Source organism: Oxyura jamaicensis, chromosome 3, assembly GCF_011077185.1.
Source record: "Oxyura jamaicensis isolate SHBP4307 breed ruddy duck chromosome 3, BPBGC_Ojam_1.0, whole genome shotgun sequence".
Lineage (NCBI taxonomy): Eukaryota > Metazoa > Chordata > Aves > Anseriformes > Anatidae > Oxyura > Oxyura jamaicensis.
This window is the reverse complement of record NC_048895.1, coordinates 31,390,691-31,414,662: the sequence shown is the minus strand read 5'-3', so window position 1 is coordinate 31,414,662 and position 23,972 is coordinate 31,390,691. Positions and strand designations below refer to the sequence as shown.

The following is a 23,972-nucleotide window of genomic DNA, read 5'->3' as shown; positions in this document are numbered from 1 at the left end:
GACCCTTACTGTCATGTGTTCCTATGATTTTGTGCCATGCTGATCCAGATGGAAATTCCAATCCTTCCTTAAACATGCAGTTCAACCGATGCCGAGTTGTTTTCTCAAATCCTACCCTTCCTGTCATCAGTCAGACTAAGACTATATGCAAGCAGATTCCAAAATGCACACACGCACACTGGAAGAGTACGGAAAAAAATCTCAAACTTCTTTACAGAAGTTTCAGGCACACAGTAAATACCCTTAGAAACTTGCTTGTATTTTACTCCTTTTTAAAGAAAACTGAAGCCTACAGTGTTTTTCCTCAACAAACAGGTGGCTCACAACTCCTTAAAACACCAAAACCAAAAAAGCCTCCAAAAGAATTGCACTATCATGTTTCACTTGAGGAAAGAGGGAGCAGAATCTTAAATTTATCCGAAGATGACTGCATTATGGTCAGCCAAGGAGGTAGTCCGCAACTTCCAGGCCAAGCACTATAAATTGAGTTTGGGAAGGGAGCGTACGTGCCATTGAAAAGAATAAAAGAATCCAAACTTGCCAGGTTTCAGAGTCTCACATCCATTAAAAAAAAAAAAAAAAAAAAAAAAAAAAAAACTGTCAAGAGAAACCCACCTGAAGAAACTCATCTGTAAATGCAGAGAGCATCCAAGAGTCTGATGAGCTCTCAAGTAGATGAAACTCAAGCAGATTTGTGACAATTGATAAAACAATTCTTTTATTTTTAAAACCTCTTTTGGAATCTGTTCCTTTGTATTTCACAGGAAAGCAGTTAAATTTCATATTTATTATGGCAGCAAATTTTAAAATGGACTGGAAAACACTAAACCAGGTTCATTTTCTCCCAGCTTTCTCATTTGGAAGCTGGGGAAGTACATACATGGAATACAACAGGCAGTTATCAGTGGCTTACTGCTTTCTTGTTGGTTGGTAACCAGTAAAATACTCCATGGGGCCTCTACATGCTTCAACATTTTTATCAACAACTTGGTTAATGACATAGAAAACACCCTCTGCAAATCTGTGGACAACACTGAATCAGGGGGAATGGATCAAACACCAAACAGCAGAAGTTCCGTCTAGACAGACCTTGAGAAAACTTGAGGTTTGGGCCAACAGAAACCTCATGCAGTTCAACAAGGAGAAAGACAAAGTTTTGCACCTGGGCTGAATAACCCCGAGCATGAGCACAGGCTGAAAACCAGCTGGCACAGTAACAGCCCTGCAGCAAAGAACCCGGGGGTTACAGCGAATGCCAAGCTCAGTGTGAGCCAATGGCATGTTCTCATGGCAAACAGGGAAACCACATACTGGCCTGTGTTCATTAGGATGAATGTGGCAGCAGATGAAGGGAAGTTAGTATCCTCCTCTACTTGGCACGCTGAGGCTGCACATGGAATCCTCCATCCAATTTTGGGTTGCCACGATCAGAAGAGATTAGAAAAAACAGGAGGGGGTCCAGCAAACAGCTGTTCTGATGAACAGGGTCTAGAGTACGTGCCCTGTGAGAAGCTGAAGGAACCAGGTTTGCTCCATCTCACAGAGAGGGGGTAGTTGCAGATAGTACAGAAAGGACTCGTGGTCACAAATCACAGCTTGGGAGTTTTAAATTGGGCAACAAGAAAAAATTCTGCACTTCAACAGGTAAAGCAGAGCTGCAGCATATCACACAGAATGGCTGTGAAATTTCCACACTGGAGGTCTTCAACTGATCCAAAGCCACTGCTGACCTGATCTGCTGTTGCTTAGAATCATACTCTGAATGGGAATCAAGTGGACCCTTTCCAGTCAATGTTTCCATGATTCCACCAAATACATTCCACTCCAGCACCATGGCTTTAAGCATGTCTTCTATCATATCAGTCTTCTCATCTTCCTGTACTTATAGCCCATCACTAGCTACTGCAATTTCAGCAAACATTAGCTCCTGCTAATAAAAACATGCTTGAGAATTACCCATTTTTCAAAAAGTGCTAGAAATTTGGTCCATTTAAAAATGTTCAGTTCAAAAAGAGTATATACTTATAAAAGCCCTTGATTAGCAGTTCCTCTGAATGACATCCAGAGACTCATCACCACTGCTACTAAGAGAGAAATACAACAGCCACAGGAAAGATCCTTTAGAAATAAAGATCTTATATAGATGACCAGAGTTGCATTTGGAATAGTTTTTTTTTTTAAAGGAACTTATCTAAGACTTACATTTCTGAAATTACATCTTTTCTCAGGAGAATGTACTTTCAAACAAACTTTTCACATGCATAAGAGAATTTTAAGGCTTCCATAGAAGAAAAAATAGCCATGTAGTTTTGCACAGAGGTCCAGAGAGACACAATGAAGCTGGAAAAAAAATAATTCTAAAAAAACAGTGCAATATATCAGCTAATAAACCCAAGAACAAGGATATAAAATATTATTGCATACTTGTTTTTCTAGACCTAACATGATACAGGATGCCTCTTCAGTGACACTAAGTGCCAACAATTCTGTAACCTTACCAAATTAGTTACAAAAAACAATTCAGGTTTTTTACCCCACGTGAAATGAAAAATACTATGAAGAAGATAGAAGAATCATCATAAAGTTTTTGGTTTTGCACCTTCAATGAAGATGCAGTGACTCTAACTACAATAAATTTAACATTTGTTTTACAAAGAATTAAAAATACCTAAATCCCAGAACAGTGAGCAAAATAGCTTAAGTTCACTGACTTGAAAAAACATTCTTTTATGCTGCACAGCCCTAAAATAAATACTTTAAAGGAACTAAGAATATGCCACTATATCTTGGTTTTCATTTTCCTTCAGATAGAAGTGCTAGAATAAACATTCTTACTAGTTTACGTTGCTGTGTTTTTATGAGGTTAATAACTGAACTGTCAATCAAAGCCTATATAAATACAGTAGTTAAATACCTTCTGCTTTAGAAGCACTTTTATTTACAAGAGAGCTAGCCAAGATTTCCAAAGGACTGCATGGCCTGGTTTGCTTTGATCTCTTAAGTACAAGTTTCTTTATACCTCTTGTTTTGCTATTTATTATACCCTTTGTGTAATCAGGTACGGAAGGAGCACCTGTGTAGAACAAATACTTCAGGAAAAGTGTGACTGAGAGGAGTAATTATGCAACACACAGCTTACTAAAATAACTAGCAAAGTCTTTTTCCAAAAGCACTACTGTCGTTGTACCAGCAAGAGAAATAAATGTGCAATGGGCTCACAATAAAAATAGGCAACATCAACTAAATCCCACATCACATATACAACCTGGTACCTGTATCAGGATATTAATCAACACCAAATTCTGATATATATGTGTATGTATAAATATATGTAAAACCATATAAACAGTTAAAAAAATCTATAATAAATAATTTGAGAATTATGAATGTGTACATGAGTGTGTACAGGTGTATGTGTGTGTATACACACACACACGTAAGTGTTATCTATGTATCTCTAGAAAGCCTCTAATAGTTCTGTACAATCACTGCCTATGTAGCTATTATCTTTAATCTCCTGCCACAAATTTAGCATTGTAAATTTTACCTCCAAACAACCCACACTATTCATCTCTATATGGGAATATGCTGCGAAGAAGAGCTGCTTATCACTTAGTATGGTGAAGTTCATGAATAAGTGATGCATATGTTATGCAAGGAACAAAACAGAGTAATTGTATCAATTCATATTAATGAAATTTTTATCACTACAACAGAAACTACATGATCTACTCATGCGGTTAGGCTTACAGTAATTTTTGTTCCACTGAAAACATTTTACTCACTTGGTAGAAGCAAGCACTGTGCCCCTAATTCATTTATTTAAAACGAACGGATTAGGTTACTTCAGGCCAGCATTAACTTTGGACAAACTTTCGTTAAGGTTGCTTTACCATATTCATTTTCTCTGGCTCTAACTTAAGAGAGCACATTATGAAGTTCCTCCCTGCTGAGGAGAACATGGACACACAGTTGCACATGCACAATACTTTACATGCGTGTTTAGGTCATGAAGATTTGGTTGTTTTACTGACTCTGGGCATACAAAACAGTACCTTGAAGTAAAAATAGTTCTGCAGATTTTCCGTATTTCAGACAAATACATGCCTTGCACTCCTAAAATACGCAGAAATCCTACAGGCACATCCTCAACCTCAATAAGAGTCTTTTTTTTTTTTCCTGCTGCAGGGGATTTTAGAGTAGTGAAACAAATAGGATATCTGAAGTAGTAACAAGGGGGGAGGGAGGGGGGCAGAGAGGAGGACAAATTTCTTCAGGAGCTTGTTCTCAATTTGCATCTGTTTCTACACAAAACTTCCACTAATTTTATCTTAAATGTACAAGTTAATAGCACCATATCATCATTATTCCTATTACAAAGGCACTTTGGAATACGAAGCTTGTTCAAAATTGTGTTTAAACAAGCATGTTGTTACTGAACTGTTAATCAGTGAAAGCTAAAATGGTTATCTGATTCAGCCTGAACTTTTGCATGTTTTCTTGAGACAGCTCTGAGATTAAGTCTTCTAAATCTGTCAAAGTCAATAAAAAAGAGCCTGAGCATTAAAAACAAAAAAGCTGAGCAAAAATATATGTAGCCTATTTTTGGCAGACAGAAAAGGGAAGGTTTTCTTTTTTAAAACAAAAACAAAACAAACAAAACAACCCCCTCAAAAGACAATTTCATGTCCCAAATCCCGAATGACTACTTTGCAAGCAGTCACTATTCACTGGAACAGCCAAGGTGGCAAGGAGGGGACAGGCTGCAAAGTGTGGTGCAGAAGGAAGCTAGAAGCAGAGTACAGACCAGGGGCATTTAATTGGCTCAGTCAGCTCCTGAAAATTCCCAGTCACGGGCCCAACATTTTAGCTGCTGTGGAAGCAGCACTAAGGAGATCCAAGATAAAGCAATCCCAACCCTTCCCTCTGCAGCACGCAGTCCAAGAGACACAGAGCTCAGAGGGAAGTGTTTTGAGTCAAACCGTACTTTCACCCTAACTGAAACTCTCCTAAGGGCTACCCCATTTTTCAACACCTATGTACCATCACAGCTTGACCAGTTTAGTGACGCCAAAATTTGTTTCAGCTCAAACCAAAGAACTACAGGACACTCTGCTGTAGGCACGCACAGGCCCACCTGAGAAATCCTGTCAGAGCTGGGTATGCTGCACTCACTGCACATGTTTTAACAAGGCCACCACCGAGACTGACAATGCTCCATTGCCTAAAACAGACTTTTCAGCTGTGAAGTTAGAAGATGCGGAACATTCAACAGGAATCACATACTTTGGATGTATTTTACATACTTGAAGCTACAATTCTAAAGTGGCTTAGTGAAAAGGAAAATAATACCAGATTAATTTAACTTAGGGATAATATTAGGAAACGAAAGGTTTGCACTGGAGTGTTCCATTTGCAGTCTTTTCCTCTAAACCTTCACAGTGTAAACTACAGTATCTTAAAACCTTAGTGTTCACACAAAGCCTTAATGTTAACAAACAAGCACATGTCAATATGCAAGAAACAAAATCAGTTCTTTTAAAAGCTAATTTAGTCCTATTTAGTGACCTTCAAGCGTGCAAGCAACCACTTACTGAGAAGTGCTGAACACTCCACTTGCAATAAAAACAGAGAAAGTAGAGGGCAGTCATGCATGTTGGCTCCCTCACAGCCCATAGTGCATCTTCAAAACCTGTTCATATCTACATAATTTTCATCTACCTTGTTATAATTACATAAGTTTCTCCTTTTCAAGTGCTTAAAGTTATTGATAGTCATCAACGTTTACTGATTGCTATCAGTGAAAATAAAGACTTAAAGAAGTACTATGTAGATGGCAATAAATGCTCATTTCTTTTCAAACATATTTAAACCAATACTGAGAACATGGCTGCATTCTTACTCATTTTCCTAAAAGCATGAATATTTACTCAACATAAAGTGTGTGTTGACAACTAAGTGTTTTTCTGCATATGCATTTTCCCTGCACTAAAATCAAAATACGTTAAGACCTTTTTTCCCTTCAAAAATGCAAACTGTATATATGCACCAGTTACTTCAGGTAAAAATCATGAGGTTGCACTGTACCATTTCAGCCTTGCTTACAACACAGCTTTTTTATCAAAAGAGTTAAAGCTTTTCCTTACTCAAACCTCCTACAGCAGCGTCAGAAGCCAAGTGAAATCCTCCCCCTGCTCTTTCTTTTAACCCCAACCTCTGAAGCTATTGGTTATTTTCCTAAGAATTTTGCAACATTTATATGCCAACCCCAAAAAACTTCAGTTTTCAGATAAGCCAGGACAATCCCTTTTTATTGCTCCAAAGACTGAAGCATGCCTTAGTTCAAATGGCAAACTGCCTCCAAGACGATTCCTGATTATACCCATCCTTGAAAAAAGATAAAAGCCAGAAATAGTAGATATTTGCTAAGAAGAGTCTTGTCTAGCACCAGACAATAGTGCATTTAATTAGCACTGGAGTACAGACCAAAAAGGCCTCTGATATACAAATAAATATACACACAGATAGGTGTGTGTGTTTGTATAAAAGTATGTATGTATAAATACATACAGCCCACGTGTAAGCATGTAACAATGTAGGTGAAAGTATCACTACTACTACTGTAATGTACTTGGCTAGAAAAGAATTCCTCTATGATGAGAAATTTAATTACATTTCAGAATTAATTTCAGTTACCTTTATATGTAAATTATTTTGACTTTCATGTACAGATGTGCATTAACTATCACAATATATATTCCTTTTTATTTTTAGAATCTCTTCATCTCTTCGTATGACGAAAACGAGCCTACACCAACTAGAGCAAACATTTACTTTAGATGAATTGTGATCTGTACCAATGCTAAATAATACCCATGGGGAAAAAAAAAAAAAAAAAAAAGAGAACAGAAAGCACAGACTATAACCCAGCTTCTTGAGAAGTGAATGGGATCAGCAAATCTACATTTTGAACTGACTATACAATAAGACTGGAGACAGCTATTTAATCAAAATATGAGAAGTAAAGCTCCAGCCTACCACACTCAGTGCTGTTCAAAGTCCTGCTTCAACAAATTTGTAGTAAGCCATGTGCAGTACTTGTTTTTTTGACATGTTCCTCAGAATGGTGCTTCCAGAGGACCAGCAAGGCCAGAGCAGCCAGTGGGAGGATGACTTGGAGCACTGGGGCCACAGCAGCTGGAGAACAGTACTACAAGCTGAATGGCAGTGGGGCTGGAGAACAAGTAAAAGTTGATCGTTTGGTAACTACTTCAATAATTTGCATTCATGTGGCTGAAAATTCACTTAAGGTCTTGCAGATTTGAAATGATCATAATGTTTAAGAAAATTATACTTTCAAATCAAGTAAAGAGAAACTAAACTAAACCACCCTACAGGTGTTAACAGAACCATTTATAAAATGCAAATTATTTGGAATTCAAAGCATCATTTAGACAAATATGTATGTATGCATACACACACAAAGCAGTGTTAAAATTTCTGATATAGTCTTTCTCAGAAAGAAACAGAACTAAAAAATTTCTTTGTTCTAACTTTCTTTTCAGTAGGAAAAAAAGCTCGACCTGTATAGCTGCACAGAACACTGTAAAGAGTCTTCACACACTTTCTCTTTTACTTGCAAAAGCTGCATGCAGTTGTTATTTTTCAAGTATTAGTTTTCCAACTCATTATTTCTTTACTCATGCTAAAATTAAAAAGACAATATTTAATGAGAACAGGATATGAGTGCATCGCCTATACTGCGTGATGTAGAATAGTCCCTTCAAATTTCCAGTGAACCATTAAGAGTGACGTTTGGCATCAGCACAGAATTCTGCTCAAGAAATCTCCCTCCCTCACTGCCCCAATTCTCCACTCCCCAGCAGTGCCAACACAGCTGCTGAGGCAAACGTGCAGGGGACCCTCAGCACAGGAAGAAGCAGGAGCCATGATGTGTAGGTAATCATTTCTTCAACCGGAGTCTCCTCAAAGCGCATACCAAGCTTCCAGAGAAGGGACCTTCTTTAGTATAGTTTACTATTTCCTTGTCCCCAGAAAGACAGTTCTGGCTGACCTTCCTCGTACCTGCTCAAAGACCAGAAAGCCTACTCAATGTACCTCTTTTGCCTCTGCTCAATAGTGCCAAGAGCCACCGCAGATGCAACTTAAAACTTGTGCCAACAGACAGGAATCCCCTCTAGATCTCTCACTGAGATGGGAGACCTCTTCACACAGTTTTTTCTATTGCAAATGGACAAAATGACATCAGAATTGGGAAAGGGGAACAAAAGGCATCAGCAAACAAAAAGCAGTAAAAGACTTGATAGGCCTGAGAGTTTTGTATAAAGGATGCTATGTGTGAAACTTTAGTGGAGTTAAAAATAAAAAAGGAAGCATAACACAAAAAAATAGTAAAGTAACACAGAATTAGAGTTAAGTTGCCAATACTTTTCCAAAAAAGCTTTCTTGCTGGAATTCTACACAAATGCCATCCCCTTCCCCCCAGCTGTATCAATTTCATAAGAACTCTTCTTGAGAAAATGACCAGAAAGTCAATCCTTTTTCTGACAGAGAAGCCCAGCAATTAGGTAGCTCCATACTGACACAGGAAAGACAGATTTAAACCCCTAAACCCAGAGGGTCAAACTGGAAACCTATGTATGGTCCTGATGGCTGCCTCAGCATTTTAGTCTCCGTGTCTACAGACGGACTTCCCCTTAATGCAAACAGAATATCCTGCAGGCAACAGAAAAAGCATCTCAAAACCGGATGACTTTCACACAAGCTCCTGTAGATGCGAGTTGCCGAAATGCTAGTTCTTTTGAAGTTAAACTGCCAGATTTCAAAGCAGAAAAAAAAATCACTTCGGTTTAATATATGAATTCTGTTCTGGCAAAACACTAAAAACAAGATTAGAGCTCCCCAAGAGAAGTACCCAAGTGCAGTTGCACCCCAGGGATGTGGCTGCAGACATCCGTGCAGCAACGGTGACACCTACCGGTACCGCACCACCGACAGACCTGCAGACAGACACACGGACAGACCTCCCTCCCTACCTGCACGCCTCAGGCTAGCTTCGATCCATGGCTGCTGGTGTAAGAGGGAGAAGTATTACAAGCAGAATAGCCAAACCACCTCTGCATCATTCTCCTTCTAAACTAATACTTCCAGTAAAGATAGGAGTCAAGCTTGAAATGAAATCACCTAAACTATGTTCTATGACCTGAGATTGCCTCCGTTTTCATACCCCCTGCCTCTCATTGACCTATTTTTAGAAGTGCTTTTGCATTCCCTGTTTTGTGGCATTGACCACTACACAAGTGAAACAGCAGAACTGACAACATACAATGTTTAATGAAAAAGTGCAAAGTGAAAAAAGAGAAAGAAGCCAACCCAGCTTTAACATCTTTTGGTCAAACTGACTACAAAAAAATTACCATAAGAACAAACTACCATAAGCAAAATGCTTCAGAGAAGCAACTTGACAGAGCCACTTATATAAAAAAATTAACATTATTTTTAAGGAGTTCAAATATATAGCAGTTAGTTTTCCTTCATTCTGCTGTTTCCCCAACTGATGCATTACATTCTGCAACTTCACAATAGCAATCTCAGATTAAACATCTCACCACAGTGCTTGTATTTGAGAAGTCAGTCTACCCTCACACTGCAAGAGGTTAGTGGTGAGTTTTTCACCGGGATACAAGTTTAGAGAAGTTGAGGTTCACATCACTTCTAATAAAGGCTCAACAGAGAAATTTGAAAATAAAATTTTGTTACAAAAACAAAGCAAAAAGGCAAGAAATTAGAAACATTTGTTATTGCTCTACTTGGCTCTCAGGGGTTGTGGAACTAAATCCAGGTTTAGGTGAAAAGAGATTTAGGCGTAACACAAAGCAGAGTTTATTTCAGGCAGTATGAGAGATGACATTTCAAATCACTTTTGGGGCAAAGTTATCTTCTAAGGGAAATCTCCCTCTAATGTTCCACCTATATTTCTTCTTCACACTCTCATATGCATAGTAACTATTTTTTTTTAATTACACCTGAAATTAATTAAGTATTTCAAAGAGCTAAAACAGTGCCACCACAAAGACTACTATCATCCCAGGACGTTTTGTTTCTTATCATGGGCATGAGAATTACATTAGCTACACAGAAAAGGAATCACCGTATGATGAATAGAAACAAGCGGAAATTTTCAAAGGTAAATCATAACATTTGCGTTCTCTCAGAAGTCTCACACCTTGCCCATTATTTGAAAATTCACCAGGAATTTCTGAAATGGTTACCATAACATCCATTGTGTGACCTCTCTGTGGCCCCGCAGACTCATCAAGGAGTATTTTTAATAATAAGTTTATTCTGTGTCTGGGGTTATTTTTGCATCCCTCCCAGTGCAGGAGCCGCAGCTACAGAGCACAGGGCACGGACATGCTTCATTTGCCGCAGAAGCTGAAGGAAGGGCCTAAAGGCCAAAGAAAACATGAGGGTAGGAGAATGCCTACTTGCAACAGCCAGCTTCTGCTTTTCTGGTCGTGCACTAACAGGAGAGCTAAGAGAAATGGAAATGCACATGACTGGGAAGGGCTTTAGAGAAGAATTGTCTTATGTTAAGAAAGGGAAACTGTAGAAGACCTGGAGCACAATTACAGAGGTCAAGTGTAGAATACCTTGAAAAGAGGCAGCTTTTTAAGCTGGTGTGTTTGGAGCTTAAAGGAAAGAGATGTGAAAGAGGGATAGGATGTTCTAGAGTAAAGTAACTGAAGGTAAAAATCTCTAATTAGTATGGGTAAGATTACCTCCAGGCCTGCTCTAAAGATAAGGGAGCACACGAGTGACCACTGCCTCTGCTCTCCTTCAGCCCTCTCTCTCTCTCTCAGAAGGGCCATAGGCCTAGTCTATGACCAGAAAGGACATAGGACATCTGGAAGAGACACAAATACCCACCCCTCTGAGCAACATTTCCTTTTTGTGAAATCACACGTGAGTACAAACTCACTCTTGGTGTTTAACAGCACATATTTTTAGCCCTAGAGCTTATTTCTTGGCAGTACACTTTAAGCAAACCTAGATGTTTTCATAACATCATGATTCAAATATATCCATAAAGAAAGCAACATTTTCAAATTGTTTTTGGCTAAGGTCATGTTTTGCAAATTTAAAATTGGTACCAAGTGAAGCTTACCTGTTTTTTTTGGAATTTTCATCTTTTTCTCTTTTAACCCCAAAAATTCTTGTAATTAGAGCACTAAAGAGAAGTGTAGATGAATTTCGTACCTAAAGGAAAAAAGGAAAGAATGTGGTTTTAAAAATTCCTTTGAATTGTATTTTTTTTAATACAGCCATTACTGTAGAGTTGAAAAGAAAAACAGCTGAGTGAAGGACAGTGCATGCCTACTGTTCAGGAATTAAAAAAAGAAGTATTTCATAACATCTTTCCTCTTAATCAAGATGGCACTAACAAAGTCAGATTTTGGAGATGTCTATCTTTAACATAGGGGATGTATCCAGATTCTACTGGTTAAAAGGATTCCACCACCTCATCCATGGCAGATCATAAAAATGTTCTACCTTCACATTCCATATGGAATACTCTCTTATTAAAAAGGAAAGTAACAGTGAGAATGAATGAAAATGTAGTTACAAGTTAGGAATACTGACCCAAAATGTAATAGCCAGATGTGTTCTTACCTAGAAGACAATCTTTGTCTCTACTTTTTGTCAGTATCAGCACTTCACATTACAGAGAAAAATTCAAACAAAACCAAAAACCGTGAACAAAACCATTACTTTTTTTTTTTTGCAAGTCTAGAGTAATTCTTTATTGTATCTTAAAATACTGCATCATGTGACATTCCAGCAATTGCAGATGTAAACCATCATTTACAAACTTAACCATACCTTCACGGAAAAGCACTGCTATAAATCTTGTTACATTAGAGAAGCAAAATTAAGAATTAACTTACTGCCCAAACAGGTGACATAAACCCTAGAATTGCTGCTTGTATTCCATCTGCAACGTAAGGCATGATGTTTTCACCTAAACGTGTATCCCTATACAGTGCCCGCAGGATATTTAAAGCATGAACCTGTGGAGGTAAGAGAAATACAGGAAAAACTATAAATTCAATGAAAAATCTTAAACCTAATGCATGTTAATTACCGTAACAACATGTAAAACAAAAATAATCTGTGTGCACATTTACACCTTTCCATAATAAACACAAGAATACTAAATACAGAATATTGTTTAACAGATTAAAATGCTACAGCAGGAAACACTGTTAAAAAACAATTATGGTTTAAAAATATATTTTTCTAATAAATACAGTCTAGGCATTACAAAAGAAGGCCAGCATTCTTTTTTCCTTAGCTTATCATGGCCGTAAAAATAACTTTCAAAGTTTAGAATCATCTTTTCCAACATTCTTGACATGCAATAGATACTGTGAGAAAAAATAAACTACAGCTCACAGGAGGACAGTATTAAGCTAAAACTGACAGCCAGGGTTGCTTTACCATATGGAGAATTTTCTGATATTTCTCTACTCTCTGCAGGGGAAGGTGGTAATCTGTGTAGCTTCACAGACTTTGACAAGGCCACATAAATTTCTACCAGCAGAAGATCTGGCAAAGTCATTAGAACACTGTTAATCTTGGTATTTGGAAGTCCAAGCCATGCTTTGTTGACCATGCATTTAAATATTTGATAACTGCATTTGAAAATAAAGATCTTAAATTTACAATTATTATGCATTGCAAAAACATAGATTTAAGTTACAGAAGTTATTAACTGTGCTTAAAAATTACTTTTCATACAGTATTTTAACTGCATAAAATATGGTGTATGCAACTCATTTGTTTACTCTAAAAGTTAAAAAAAAAAAAAGCTTGCTTGTTAATTTCCTTGTAAAAGTTTACTCATCTGCTTGTTTAGCAATAGGCAACAAGCAGTAAACTGATCACATAAATTTGAAATGAATATGACTGTATCTGTTATACTAGAAAAAAAACCATGAAGTTACATCCACCCCCTTTAATATTTTATGCATTTGCAAATTCCAGCAATTCTGTAACCTCTGCTTGTCAAAAGGTTTTAAAATCCAGCCATAGACAATAAAAACAAATTATTAGTAAAAGCCCTCATAATTTCCTTAATTGTTTGAAGTAACACAAACACTTTTTTGACATTTGCCTTCTGATGAGATGCTGTATTTTACCTGTGGAATAACACTTGATGACTCATTCAAAGGTGCAGCCAAAGACAGCAATTTTTTCATGGCCATTTTCAGCAAATCTGTTTTGCCCTTCTTTGGTTCTGAAGCTAACAAAGCCTACAGAAAAGTTAATAGAAAAATCCTGTTATTTCTAGCCTGTTTTGTTTACTGCTAGTTCTGCTCCAGGTTTCTATATTCACTATAGTGTAGCCTAGCTTCCGACCATTCCGACCATGCACGACTGAAAAAAAATTGCAAAAGCAAGTTTCAGTTTTAACTCTTATTTTGTTCAAGGCCTTCTTAGCATTCAATGTTTAAGTAAGAAAACTGCTTCCACACTATACCTCTGCCTACAAAAATTTCTTTGTACGTAACAGAAAATAATCTAAGTTATCACACACGTAAGTATTTATTACAGCAAAATTATCTGCCATATTATATATGCTTACATTTCCTACTATGGACAATTTTTTAGCCTAATAACATACATATTTAAGATGACACGGCCTGGCCAAAAAATAAAATCTGTTTTTCAAACCAGTTTAAAATAAGCAGCACATTTTTAAAAGGAGAGAAGAGATGCATCCATCTCCAAATAGCAACAGTTTAATGGCTGCCAACATATCCAGCTGAGATGAAAATACTCTAATCCTTCAGTTCAGGACTGGAGTTAAAACAGTCTCTCACTCTGTCCTAGCAGCTCCTGTTGAATTTGCCTGACTTAGCACAAATGGATAATCATAAATCACTTATTTCTAATAAAAATGATTATCCATTTGTGTTTTGGGGCCCAGAATCTGTTCAGCATCAGTTCAAACAAGTTATTTAATAGTACATCACATTGCTTAAAAACAACCAAACGGAAAAACTTCAAGCCAAATGAAGTATAGAGGTTAGGCAGATACCCAGATGTAGTCAATGTCATGTTACCAGCGTCTTTAAGAATGAGAGAAACAGAGAGGGAAGAAAAAAATAGTATTTATGAAGTATAAAGCAGACAAAGATTCCATAACCTAAGGACACCAAGCTGTAAGTTACATTTTCTCACCATTTCCTCACCCCTTGATTGGAGCTGTACCTTTGTGCTATTAGGTCGTCATATTTCTGTTTTAAATAGGTCATTTAGTACGTTCATAACCTTAAAAATTACATATTACCATTAAAACAGATGTGTTCTTCTAAAACAAGAATAAATGTCACAGGAAGCAGATGGCAAATAGACCACAATGAGTCTTGATTTTATGCATTAATAAAATAACCTTATTACAGTACTGTTAGCATATGCATTGCAATTTATATTTTTATTATCTAAATGCAACATGCTATTTAAGGCTTACTTTGTTTTACTGAGTACTACAGACACATTCAGAACTACCAGCAAAGAACACCACCAACTTTCTTTACAATAAAATCATAGTTCAGAAATAAATGACTTCAGATTAACCCCGATGTTCATTTCAAACCTTTTCATTAATTGCCTAGATCAACTTCATACTCTTCCAGAGCTCTCAAAACTGAGGCATGTGACCTATTTATCCTAACAACTATGGCACAGTGGAAGCTTTGCCACATGGACTCAGCAACACAGGCTAACTGCAGACTACACAAATGCTTTCTGCAGTGGGATACTTTTGGGTCCACCTAGTTCTTACATTGAACAGTGTTAGGTTTTACATGAAAAACTGATTCAAAGATGTTTGTTCTTGTACATTCTAAGCATTAAAGCTGGCTACTGCCCACTGGATTCAAACTCTGTGGTGTGAATGGGGAAACCAGCAGACATGAAGTCACCAAATCTATTTTGCAGACACTTTACAGATATAAAAGGGAAAATCTTTAACTGCTGAAGTTTAAAAGGAAAAACATCCCTAAAACCAATGCTCTGCTTCTGATCTCTGCTATGTAGTGCGCACACATCTAGCAAAGCCAGGGGTAGGCTGTGAGTGACAGAAGAGAGGTCAGACAGAAGCAGGCTGCCTCAACTTTCTCAGGGCAAACTCGGAGTGGAAAACAAGCAAGACGGATTACTCTGGCAGTGACAGCTTGCTCCCAGCAGTCCCTCACATTCTTGGAACATGCCTGAGAATATGCTTTAGCAAGTGGAGAAAGTTACAAATCACGTAGTTATCTTGGACTTCTGTCTTAGAAAACTGTCTGAAAACTAGAATTGTGAAGGTTAATTTAGAGGAAAGCAATCGTGTCCACTTTAACAAAACAAAGGAATGGAAAGAGCTAAGTGTTGAGACTTCAATGTCACACCAACCAGTAGTGACTGACATCACTTGATCCTGCTTCACTACAGTTGAGAGGGCCTCCCTAGTTTTTTGTAGTATTTTCTAGGCCAGCATTTTACAACTCACTAATTTTCTCTTCCTGTTTTAGCACCCTTCCACTTCACACAAGAAGCACAGAGCTACATGGTAACAAAGCTTTACTTAATCTTTTAATTAATTTATTAATCTGCAGGGATTATTACAGTAGCCACATTGAGCCTGCAGCTCTGCCATTAGAAATGCTCCTTAATCAACAACAGGCCAAAAATCCGTGCAGTCTTAACAGTCCATAGGATTGTTAAACAGCATCAAACACGGCTTAATTACATTTGGCTTCCTGGTTGCACAAGGACTACCAAAATCTGCAGATAAAAAAAAAATAATTGCCCCAAAGGGAGGTGAAGTAGAAAATACATACATCATGACCAGAAAGGTCATTATGTGTGTCATTAAAATTAAATAAATGTATCAAATCAGGCATAATAATATTATTATTTGGTACCTGAATGTAGAATGGAATTCCTGCACTACGTCTGGTTGCGCATAATGTCGATGAAGGATCACAGGATTTGATTTCTTCTAACACACAGCTTAGCCACTGCTCTGGCATCTCGCGCAGACTCCTGCTGTTGCATCTACATGAAACAAACAAGAAACATGAAAAAAATAAATAAGAAACTAGGACAGAGTCAACGCAATTAGTGACCTTAAGAAACAGTTCCCTCTATATGTAAACATCTCCAAGCAAATACACAGAATTTTAAAGCAATATGATAAACTTTAAAAGGAATTTTACATTCTTCCAATGTTAATACAAATTATTTTAACCCTTCTTGTTAAGTGACACTGGGAAAAGGTATTTCACTGGACAAAAAGCAGGACTTTGCCATTCAGGAGTGCAACTCTTCTCTTCAACCAAGACCTATTATCCTACTCTGAAGAAGAAAACAAAAGACACGTACACATCAGTTACTCTGTACGAAAAGACACTTCAAAAATTCCTGTCCTTTTTGTCATATGGTAGCTGATGTATGACCCTTACAGTAACCAGTACACACAACTGTATTAATAACCACACACAACAAAACCGAAGCCTCTCACAGGAAGTATGGATTATGGAAATACCCCTGCAAACCTCAGCGCAGTGAAAGGAATAAAAAACAAGGGATAACGCTTTATTTAAAATATTAAGTCAGTCAAACTTATCTTAAAGCACCTAAATTGCTCTCCTGTCATGAAATACTTCTCTGCAGTTACAAAACTGGACACTGCCTGAAAACAAAGGACTTTCAAAGACAAGGAAAAATCAAGCCGACTTCAATTCCTTGTTCTGCCCTGTTCAATGAAATGCAGCACATTCAGTGGGAAACAGCAGCTCATTTATCTTCCATCAATGTTCCAAAAGGATCACTCATAGTTAAAAAAAAAAAAAAAAAAATCTATTAACAGAACACATCACTCAGAACAGCTAAAAAAAATTAATCACTGTGGGCAATACAACTGCAATTAACTACATAGGGCTTGCCTAAAAACATATGCTGTAATTAAATTCATGATCAAGCAGTGAGACCTCACAGTATGGCCACAATCAAATCTTCTGCCTAGGTGACGGTAATACAGAATTAAAAAAAACTAAAATGCAGCAGGTAATGATGTGAAAACCAAAACCGAAAACGAGGTCTAGATCTTCTACCTCCTTCCTTACCCTCCTCTTATTACGCTTGCTTCCCACAAAGCAAGAACTTCGGAAAACTAAAAACCTGATACGGGACCGTAAATGAGGCTTTCATCTCTAGTGTGACCCTTCTTTTCTTCCCCTACAAAATAAACAAAAAATTAATAATGCTCAAAACAGAGGTCACAGGAAGCGCCAGATAGGTTAGCAGAAGCCACAGCAGTTTTTTTTGCTCTCCAGTAATTTCCTTAGGATTTCCATCACAGGTTTCTCACCCAGCTGACAGGCCTTCTGCCCATTTTCGAGGGGCAGCATCTCTCTAATAATAAACAGCTGCCAGGATGTGAACCCTTAGTAAAGAAACCAAGAGAAACATAGCTTCACAACACGTATGTCACCAAGTACAAGAGCATACAAAGGCCACTTCTGTCCCCAGGCCTGTGACAGAAGCAATCAAATTAACACCTTCCTCTGGAAACTAAGGGTCATTTTTCATTTCTTTACCTTTTCCTCTGTTGCTGACAATTAACTTCCCCTGGTTACTTTAACCTCGTGTCCCTTTGCTAGCTTTGGATGCAGAAGCTGGATGCAATTCTACAGCTGAGAACAAACAAAACTTCTAGGGAGCTTCTCCATGGGTCTCTCCAGCTAGGCTGTGCTTTACAGCTCTTCATCCAAGCCAAGACACCCCGCAAAACCTGCTAATTCTGCTTATGCCTGCAGCTGGTCCTGCCTCCCGAGCTGGGCAGAAGTTGAATGTCTTTGTTTAGTCATGCAAAGATCAGCGCTAATCTCTGCAGCATGTTATCGCAGCACTAAAACAAACATTCCGGGATGCGTGTTCACATCTGCTGTGGTGCAGACGAGCACAAAATAAAGCACAAAGGAAATGTTTTAAAGTTGCTACGCAGCATACTGAATATTTTATACTTGAGTAAACTGAGGGGTTTTTCCCCCTTCCAGTAGTAGTATAAAGAAAAATATACTGAAATCCACTGAACTTCAGACTTCCTTAGATCCGTATTGCTTTGATCTTGCCACAAGTAATTCTACCTTGTTCAGTAACCCACCAAAGCCCAATTTTGTCAAATATTTTTTTTATTATTTTAATGTTTAATGTATTATTACTTTAAAGTTAAAAATAAAAAATAAAAATTGGAGACTATTGACTTTGCAATGGAGGAGACTACTCCCTTCAATTTGGCAGCTCCATCTCCTTATGGTCTGGCAAAAAGAATATCGTCTCAAGAAGCAGGTGGCCCTACATTTTAAGAATAATGAAGCTTTACAATGTAAAAATCGTGATCAAAAGCTCAAATGTCACTTTCCAGAACAAAATAGTAACTTTTTATTTCTGGATCAAGCAAGTGATGTTGTTAATTAAAATATTACACAGTAACTTGATATGTAAGTTACTGAAGATGCAACACGGTTAAGTGTTTTTCCACAGATTTCTGTCTGTCTTCCGGTTATAAAAATTTCATACATGCCCAAAGTTTCTGTGGTCTGTTTCAACGACTCCAAAAAGCCTGGCAATTCAAAGTTACAGCTAAACCCCTCTCCCCAACTCCTATGGCTGTATTTTCTCTTATCCAAAATTAATGGTGTGTTAAGAACAAAGGGTCAAGCTTGGATCTGGCTTTCCTGGATGTTGGTGGTTTGTGGCATAAACTTCACATAAGCAGAAGCATTTTCTACATGGGTACATCCAGAATTCAGTGTTTCCAATCACTGTAATCTATGCCCCTCTGGGGAAAGGGGTCTTTCTTTTACCATTTTTCTCTCTTAGTAGAGCTGTAGTATTATTCTTTTTCCACGTATGTAAGGTGATTTCTGTTCCTCATAAACTTAGTCTCCATACTGCCCTTCTCAGACAAACAAGGAGACAAGAACGTGTCAGGAACAGGAGTGTTCAAGGTATAAGCCAGCCTAGAGAAAGTCTGCTTTTAAGAACAGCTCCTCTCAAACGATGAAGTCCTTCCATTTGCATCCTCCTTTTCATAGCACCTGCTCTAAAGGAAGCTAAATTTTCCAAGTGATACAGCTGCACTGACAAAGCTGCTGTTTCAAGGTTTCTCTAGCACTAATGCTGGGCAGAGAGAACCTTGGGTAACCTCAAAAATCTCAGGAAGACAGTATCGTTACCCCAAGTGTGCACTTTCATCAAGCACAGAGGAAAAGAAATGGTGAAAAATATCAACAGAGAGTTTAAAATTAACGTGCCTTCAAACTGAGCAGTGCCTTAATATTATATATTGCATTTCATTATATACTGTACTTCACAGCCCTGCAGGCATCTCAAGACACAAGAACAGTTTTTTTTTTTTTTTCTTTTTTTTTCCCTCAGTGGACAAAACTCCTTGGATTTTTGATCAGCTGCCCTTCTTCATTTTAGACTATTTCTTTCACATCTTTGATTATGTTTTTTTGCTAAAAAATTCATAATAATTCTACTTCATTTCACTAAAGCCCATGAAAGACTTAAATTTTCCGAGAAGTCTTCCTACCAGCCTCAGGGACCTGAGCAAAGGCAAAGAGTTGCATTACAGTCACTTCAGAGCAACAATAGTCAGAACCGAAGTTTACAGTAGAGGATTGGGGGTCTACTCCTAGATCAATGATACAAATAGTACAGAAGAACAGCAAACGACTGGATTCAGATGAAAAATTTCCACTGATGCTGGATTAAACATTTGTAAAAACAAAGCAAGATTTTTCTTTTGTATTGTCTACTAGAAAACTATATGCCACACTCCGTACTTGTTGCATAAGACATAAAAAATTGCGTTCACTGAGAACAATTTAAGTTCCATTCCTTTACAAATGATCAAAATACATTATTCCTGAATAACCACGTTGTGCTGCATGATGTAGTTCTTCCCATACCTTCCTCTGGTAACTTCATTGAAGCAAAGCGTTACAGTTATGCAACACCATCGTTTTGAGATTTCCATGAAATCTTTATGTTCTACTTGATCTCTCAGAAAAGCTTCACCAAATAAAATGAAGTCAAAACAGAAAAAAACAACATTTACAACAAAGAAGTGCTGTGGATATTCACGTGGGTTCTGAGAGACATAAGTTTAAAACAGATGTCAAGGGGCTTCCAGGGCAGTTTGACCACCTACCAGGTTATTGGACCAAATGAGCACCTGTAATTTCTCAGGGCCTATGACAGGAAAATACTCTCTGAAAGAAGATTGCCCATTTCCTTGATATGAACGTTGCTGATCTTGTAACTGTACAGTCTTCTGAAGGTAGACGGACAATATTAAGCAGGCAAAACAGAGGGAGCATCACACCAATAGAAGGAATGGGAACAGGGAAAAGGAAGAATGGGAACTGACATGTTTTGAGCAGACTCAGCAATTTATATCCAAATGAATGTCAACACAGAGGTTAGATTTCATCAGGTTCCTACGAAATCTCTGCGCAGGAGTGATTTTTCTTTGACCACTAACTCAGACAAGTCTGAATACCATTGCTCTGTCCAGAGACTGTACTCTTGGTTGTTTAAACAACTGATATTTAGGGACTATAGAGTTAAAATGGCAAATATTCCAGAATATAGTTTTAAGCAAATGTTTGGCTATTGAAATGAAGCACCACGTTTATCTCCAGTTGTTCCTAGAAGCATAGGAAAGGGATCTACCAATCCTCATGCTAGATTCTTTCAGTGGGTCTTAAAGAAAGAAAAATTACAAAGTGTCAAGGATGCTTCTGTAGGTCTTCAGTTCAACTCTGTTCAGTAGGGCATCGTATTTAAGCTGTGTATGATTATCAGCTGCCCCAGGCAAAGGTTTCCTCCTCCAGTATTTGTGGATGCAACAGTAGAGATTCCAGTACCTATGCTTCAAGACTGTCAGCTATGTAGGGATGTAGGCCAGCTCCTATTTATCTGCAGAATGGAGCCTCACAGCTCCAACAGGATAAATGGAAAGACTCCAGGACACTCAACAGACCTACAGCACAACTGCATTTCCTGCACGACTCAGCTCACCCACTTCAGAGAAGAGGCTTTGAACCAAATCCCTTGTGTCCCAGGAGTACCAAACCAAAGAATAACTGGCTATTCTGAAATCAGTCTCTTTTTCTTCTTTATTTAAAACACAAATACTTAAGACCACTATTTCCTGGCAAATACCTTATTTTATTAAAACAAATACATTTCCACAGAGCTACTCTCTCATTCTTACAAAATTGATTTTTCCAAAGGAATACTTACTTGCTCCACTTGAAACATCATAACTTTTAAAATACTAAGCAGTATACATCATCAAAAGACTGTTTTGGAAAACTGTTAATTCAGAAGAGGAAAATTACTTAAATCGTAAGCTTTTACTGATGATACATGCACACTGCTTAATGTTTTAGTAACTCACAAATAAGCAGTTATCTTGAGCCTGGCACTTCATTTTACAGCATTATATAAAGCTGCCCTTAAGTGGACTGTGCTTCATTAAATACAATAGCACAAAAGGGGAGAGGGAGCTAACATAATCTCTAGCTTGTTGCTGTAAACTTACCATTTATCAGTGAGAAAATATCAGACACTTGACTCAAGTCTAGTTGCCTCAGATTTTACAAAAATAAAAAATAAAATAAAATATAAGCTCAGAGCACACTTCATAATGTTTTCCAGCATTTTCTTTTTAGTTTGCCTTTCCTACAGAATCTGTTTTAGATCCTGCACATTGACTGTGATCAAACTAGTGGGATTGTACCTGTTTGGCTCACTGCCTTCTTCCCCTCAAAAGGGCTGGTGGTAGTAAAGGGGTGGGGTGAGGTGGTGGTGTTTGTTGTGTTTTCAGAATTACTGTAATGGCCAGCCTCTCTTCAATTTGATGGAAGGAAACAAAAGTAGACTTCAAAATTTAATCATCTAATTTTTACATCAATACATGCTTATATTCACATTCAACATACCTAGGGATAACATCCTTCAATATTCAGCAACTATTTCTATGCATTCCATACTGTTAACAGCTTACTTTATATGGAATGCTGTACTCATTTAATAAGCATTCAAGGAAATGCTACCTGACATGAAAATACCAGCTTATGGCACAACAGATTTCAATTTGTCACTATGTATGTACACAGAAGACCAGTGGCTTAATTTGTTAATGTTTTCTTATCTGAACTTATCTCTGTCTCAGGAGAAGAGCAAGTTTCATACATGAAACCAAGTTTAGCTAACAATACAGAAAGTCTTCAATTATGTCAGAAGCCTGCACGAGAAACACTGAAAAGAAGAAATGTTTTCTGCTGCTGGGATGAGTGTCATTGTTTGTTTGTTTGTTTTCCCCTCTCCCGAATCAACAACATATTCAGACTGAATGAAATAGTGCGCAGCATACTGTTTTATCTAGAAACAGCAGTCAGAAATATACACCAGACAGCAGAACAATGCTTTGTAATCAACCTGGAAAATTTTAAGTATAAAATGTCTGTTCTGTATTTCATTCAAATTAGATTCACTAATTGATGTAAAAATACAACCATTTCTCTAGAAAGGTGCCTAGATAAATGGAAATACCTCAACTGTTGTCCATGTTTCCAGTAACTACCTCAGCACGTTTTGCCTCTCTCCCTGCAGGAACTGCTCTCTCAATACTCACAGTACTGACCACCAGAAAGATCTAGACCAGCAGCAACGTTAACTGGGAGTCAGCCACAAAGGGTGCCACTGGGCAATCACCTAATGCATCACCTTAAAGCTTCCTCAAACAAGTCTTCATAGTATAGAAAAAAAACACATCTACACAAACATAACGTATATTGATACAAGAAGATAAGCAAAAACAGTATTACATCACTGATTTTTCCTTCTTAAATAAATAATCAAATGTTAACCAAGATTGTGTGGGCTCTCAACAAAGCAACTACACAGACCAGTTTAAAATGATAGATTGCTCCTCAGAGATCGCTGGCACATAGAAGGAAGTAACATACCTTCCTTCTACAGATACATCACGGACAGAACTGTGGGTTATCTCATTGGTGTAACAAAATGAAGGCCATAACGTGTAAAACACTTCTTTCTGTAGCAGTGCTACTAGCTAAGCTGTTACCCCACCAGCATGCCCCTACTAGAGCCCATACCCTAATTTCCATTTGGGAACTGTCTCCGGAGCACAGTGAAGCTGGGCAGGCAGCTGTTCTGTTGGTGTTAAAACCAGCAAAACTGTTTCCATCACCAGATTTATTTTTAACTTGAAAAACAAGCAAACAAACAATGAAAACACACCTATCATCTTCTTTTTTCCCCGCCTTCAAAGGAAAAAAAAAAAAAGAAAAAGAAATGGAGCAGTGGCTCTAACCAGCCTAATTCAGGCAAAAGGGGAACGCTGGCATCGATGTGAAAATACACGTACTCCACATTGAAAATTTGACTGGTCTTCCCAGAAACTAGATTAAAAAAACAAACAAACCCACATAGTCATTAGAGGATTCATCTTATTAAAAAAATACAAAAATAAAAATAATAGTAATTAAAAAAAAGATTAATTTTATATGTTGCAAAGAAACTACCAATACTTGTATTTATTCTGGAAAATAGGTAACTAAGCACATAGTGGAAATTCACATGCACCCTTGCCTAGATCTCAGGACAGTTCTGCTTATTTTGGTCTTCCAGGAAAGCATAAAATTACATGGGGAAGGAAAAAAAATTGAAAGATTGCATGTCGCATCTTGTGATGCACTGCCAGGTAGTCTTCCAAATGTCAATATACACAGCTCATCCAATGACAAGTAATAAAAGTTTCCAGGAAAACTTCCTGGCTGAAAACAAAACGTCTG

The 23,972-nt window shown here is 37.7% G+C and overlaps 1 protein-coding gene across 4 annotated transcripts in view; it reads right to left on the bottom strand.

Annotated features, from left to right (window-relative positions):
* The window catches only part of THADA (THADA armadillo repeat containing), a 161,167-nt gene that overhangs the window by 112,384 nt on the left and 24,811 nt on the right, over positions 1 to 23,972 (bottom strand). For 3 of the 4 annotated variants that reach the window (XM_035321145.1, XM_035321144.1, XM_035321143.1), the window contains exons 23-26: positions 15,996 to 16,128; positions 13,224 to 13,337; positions 11,970 to 12,092; positions 11,189 to 11,280 (exon numbers count right to left, since the gene is read on the bottom strand). In XM_035321145.1, coding sequence (XP_035177036.1) covers positions 11,189 to 11,280; positions 11,970 to 12,092; positions 13,224 to 13,337; positions 15,996 to 16,128 — 462 coding nt within the window. Of the gene's footprint in view, positions 1 to 1,615; positions 1,928 to 11,188; positions 11,281 to 11,969; positions 12,093 to 13,223; positions 13,338 to 15,995; positions 16,129 to 23,972 lie in introns of those variants that run through there. The other variant, XM_035321146.1, reaches the window with a different exon arrangement.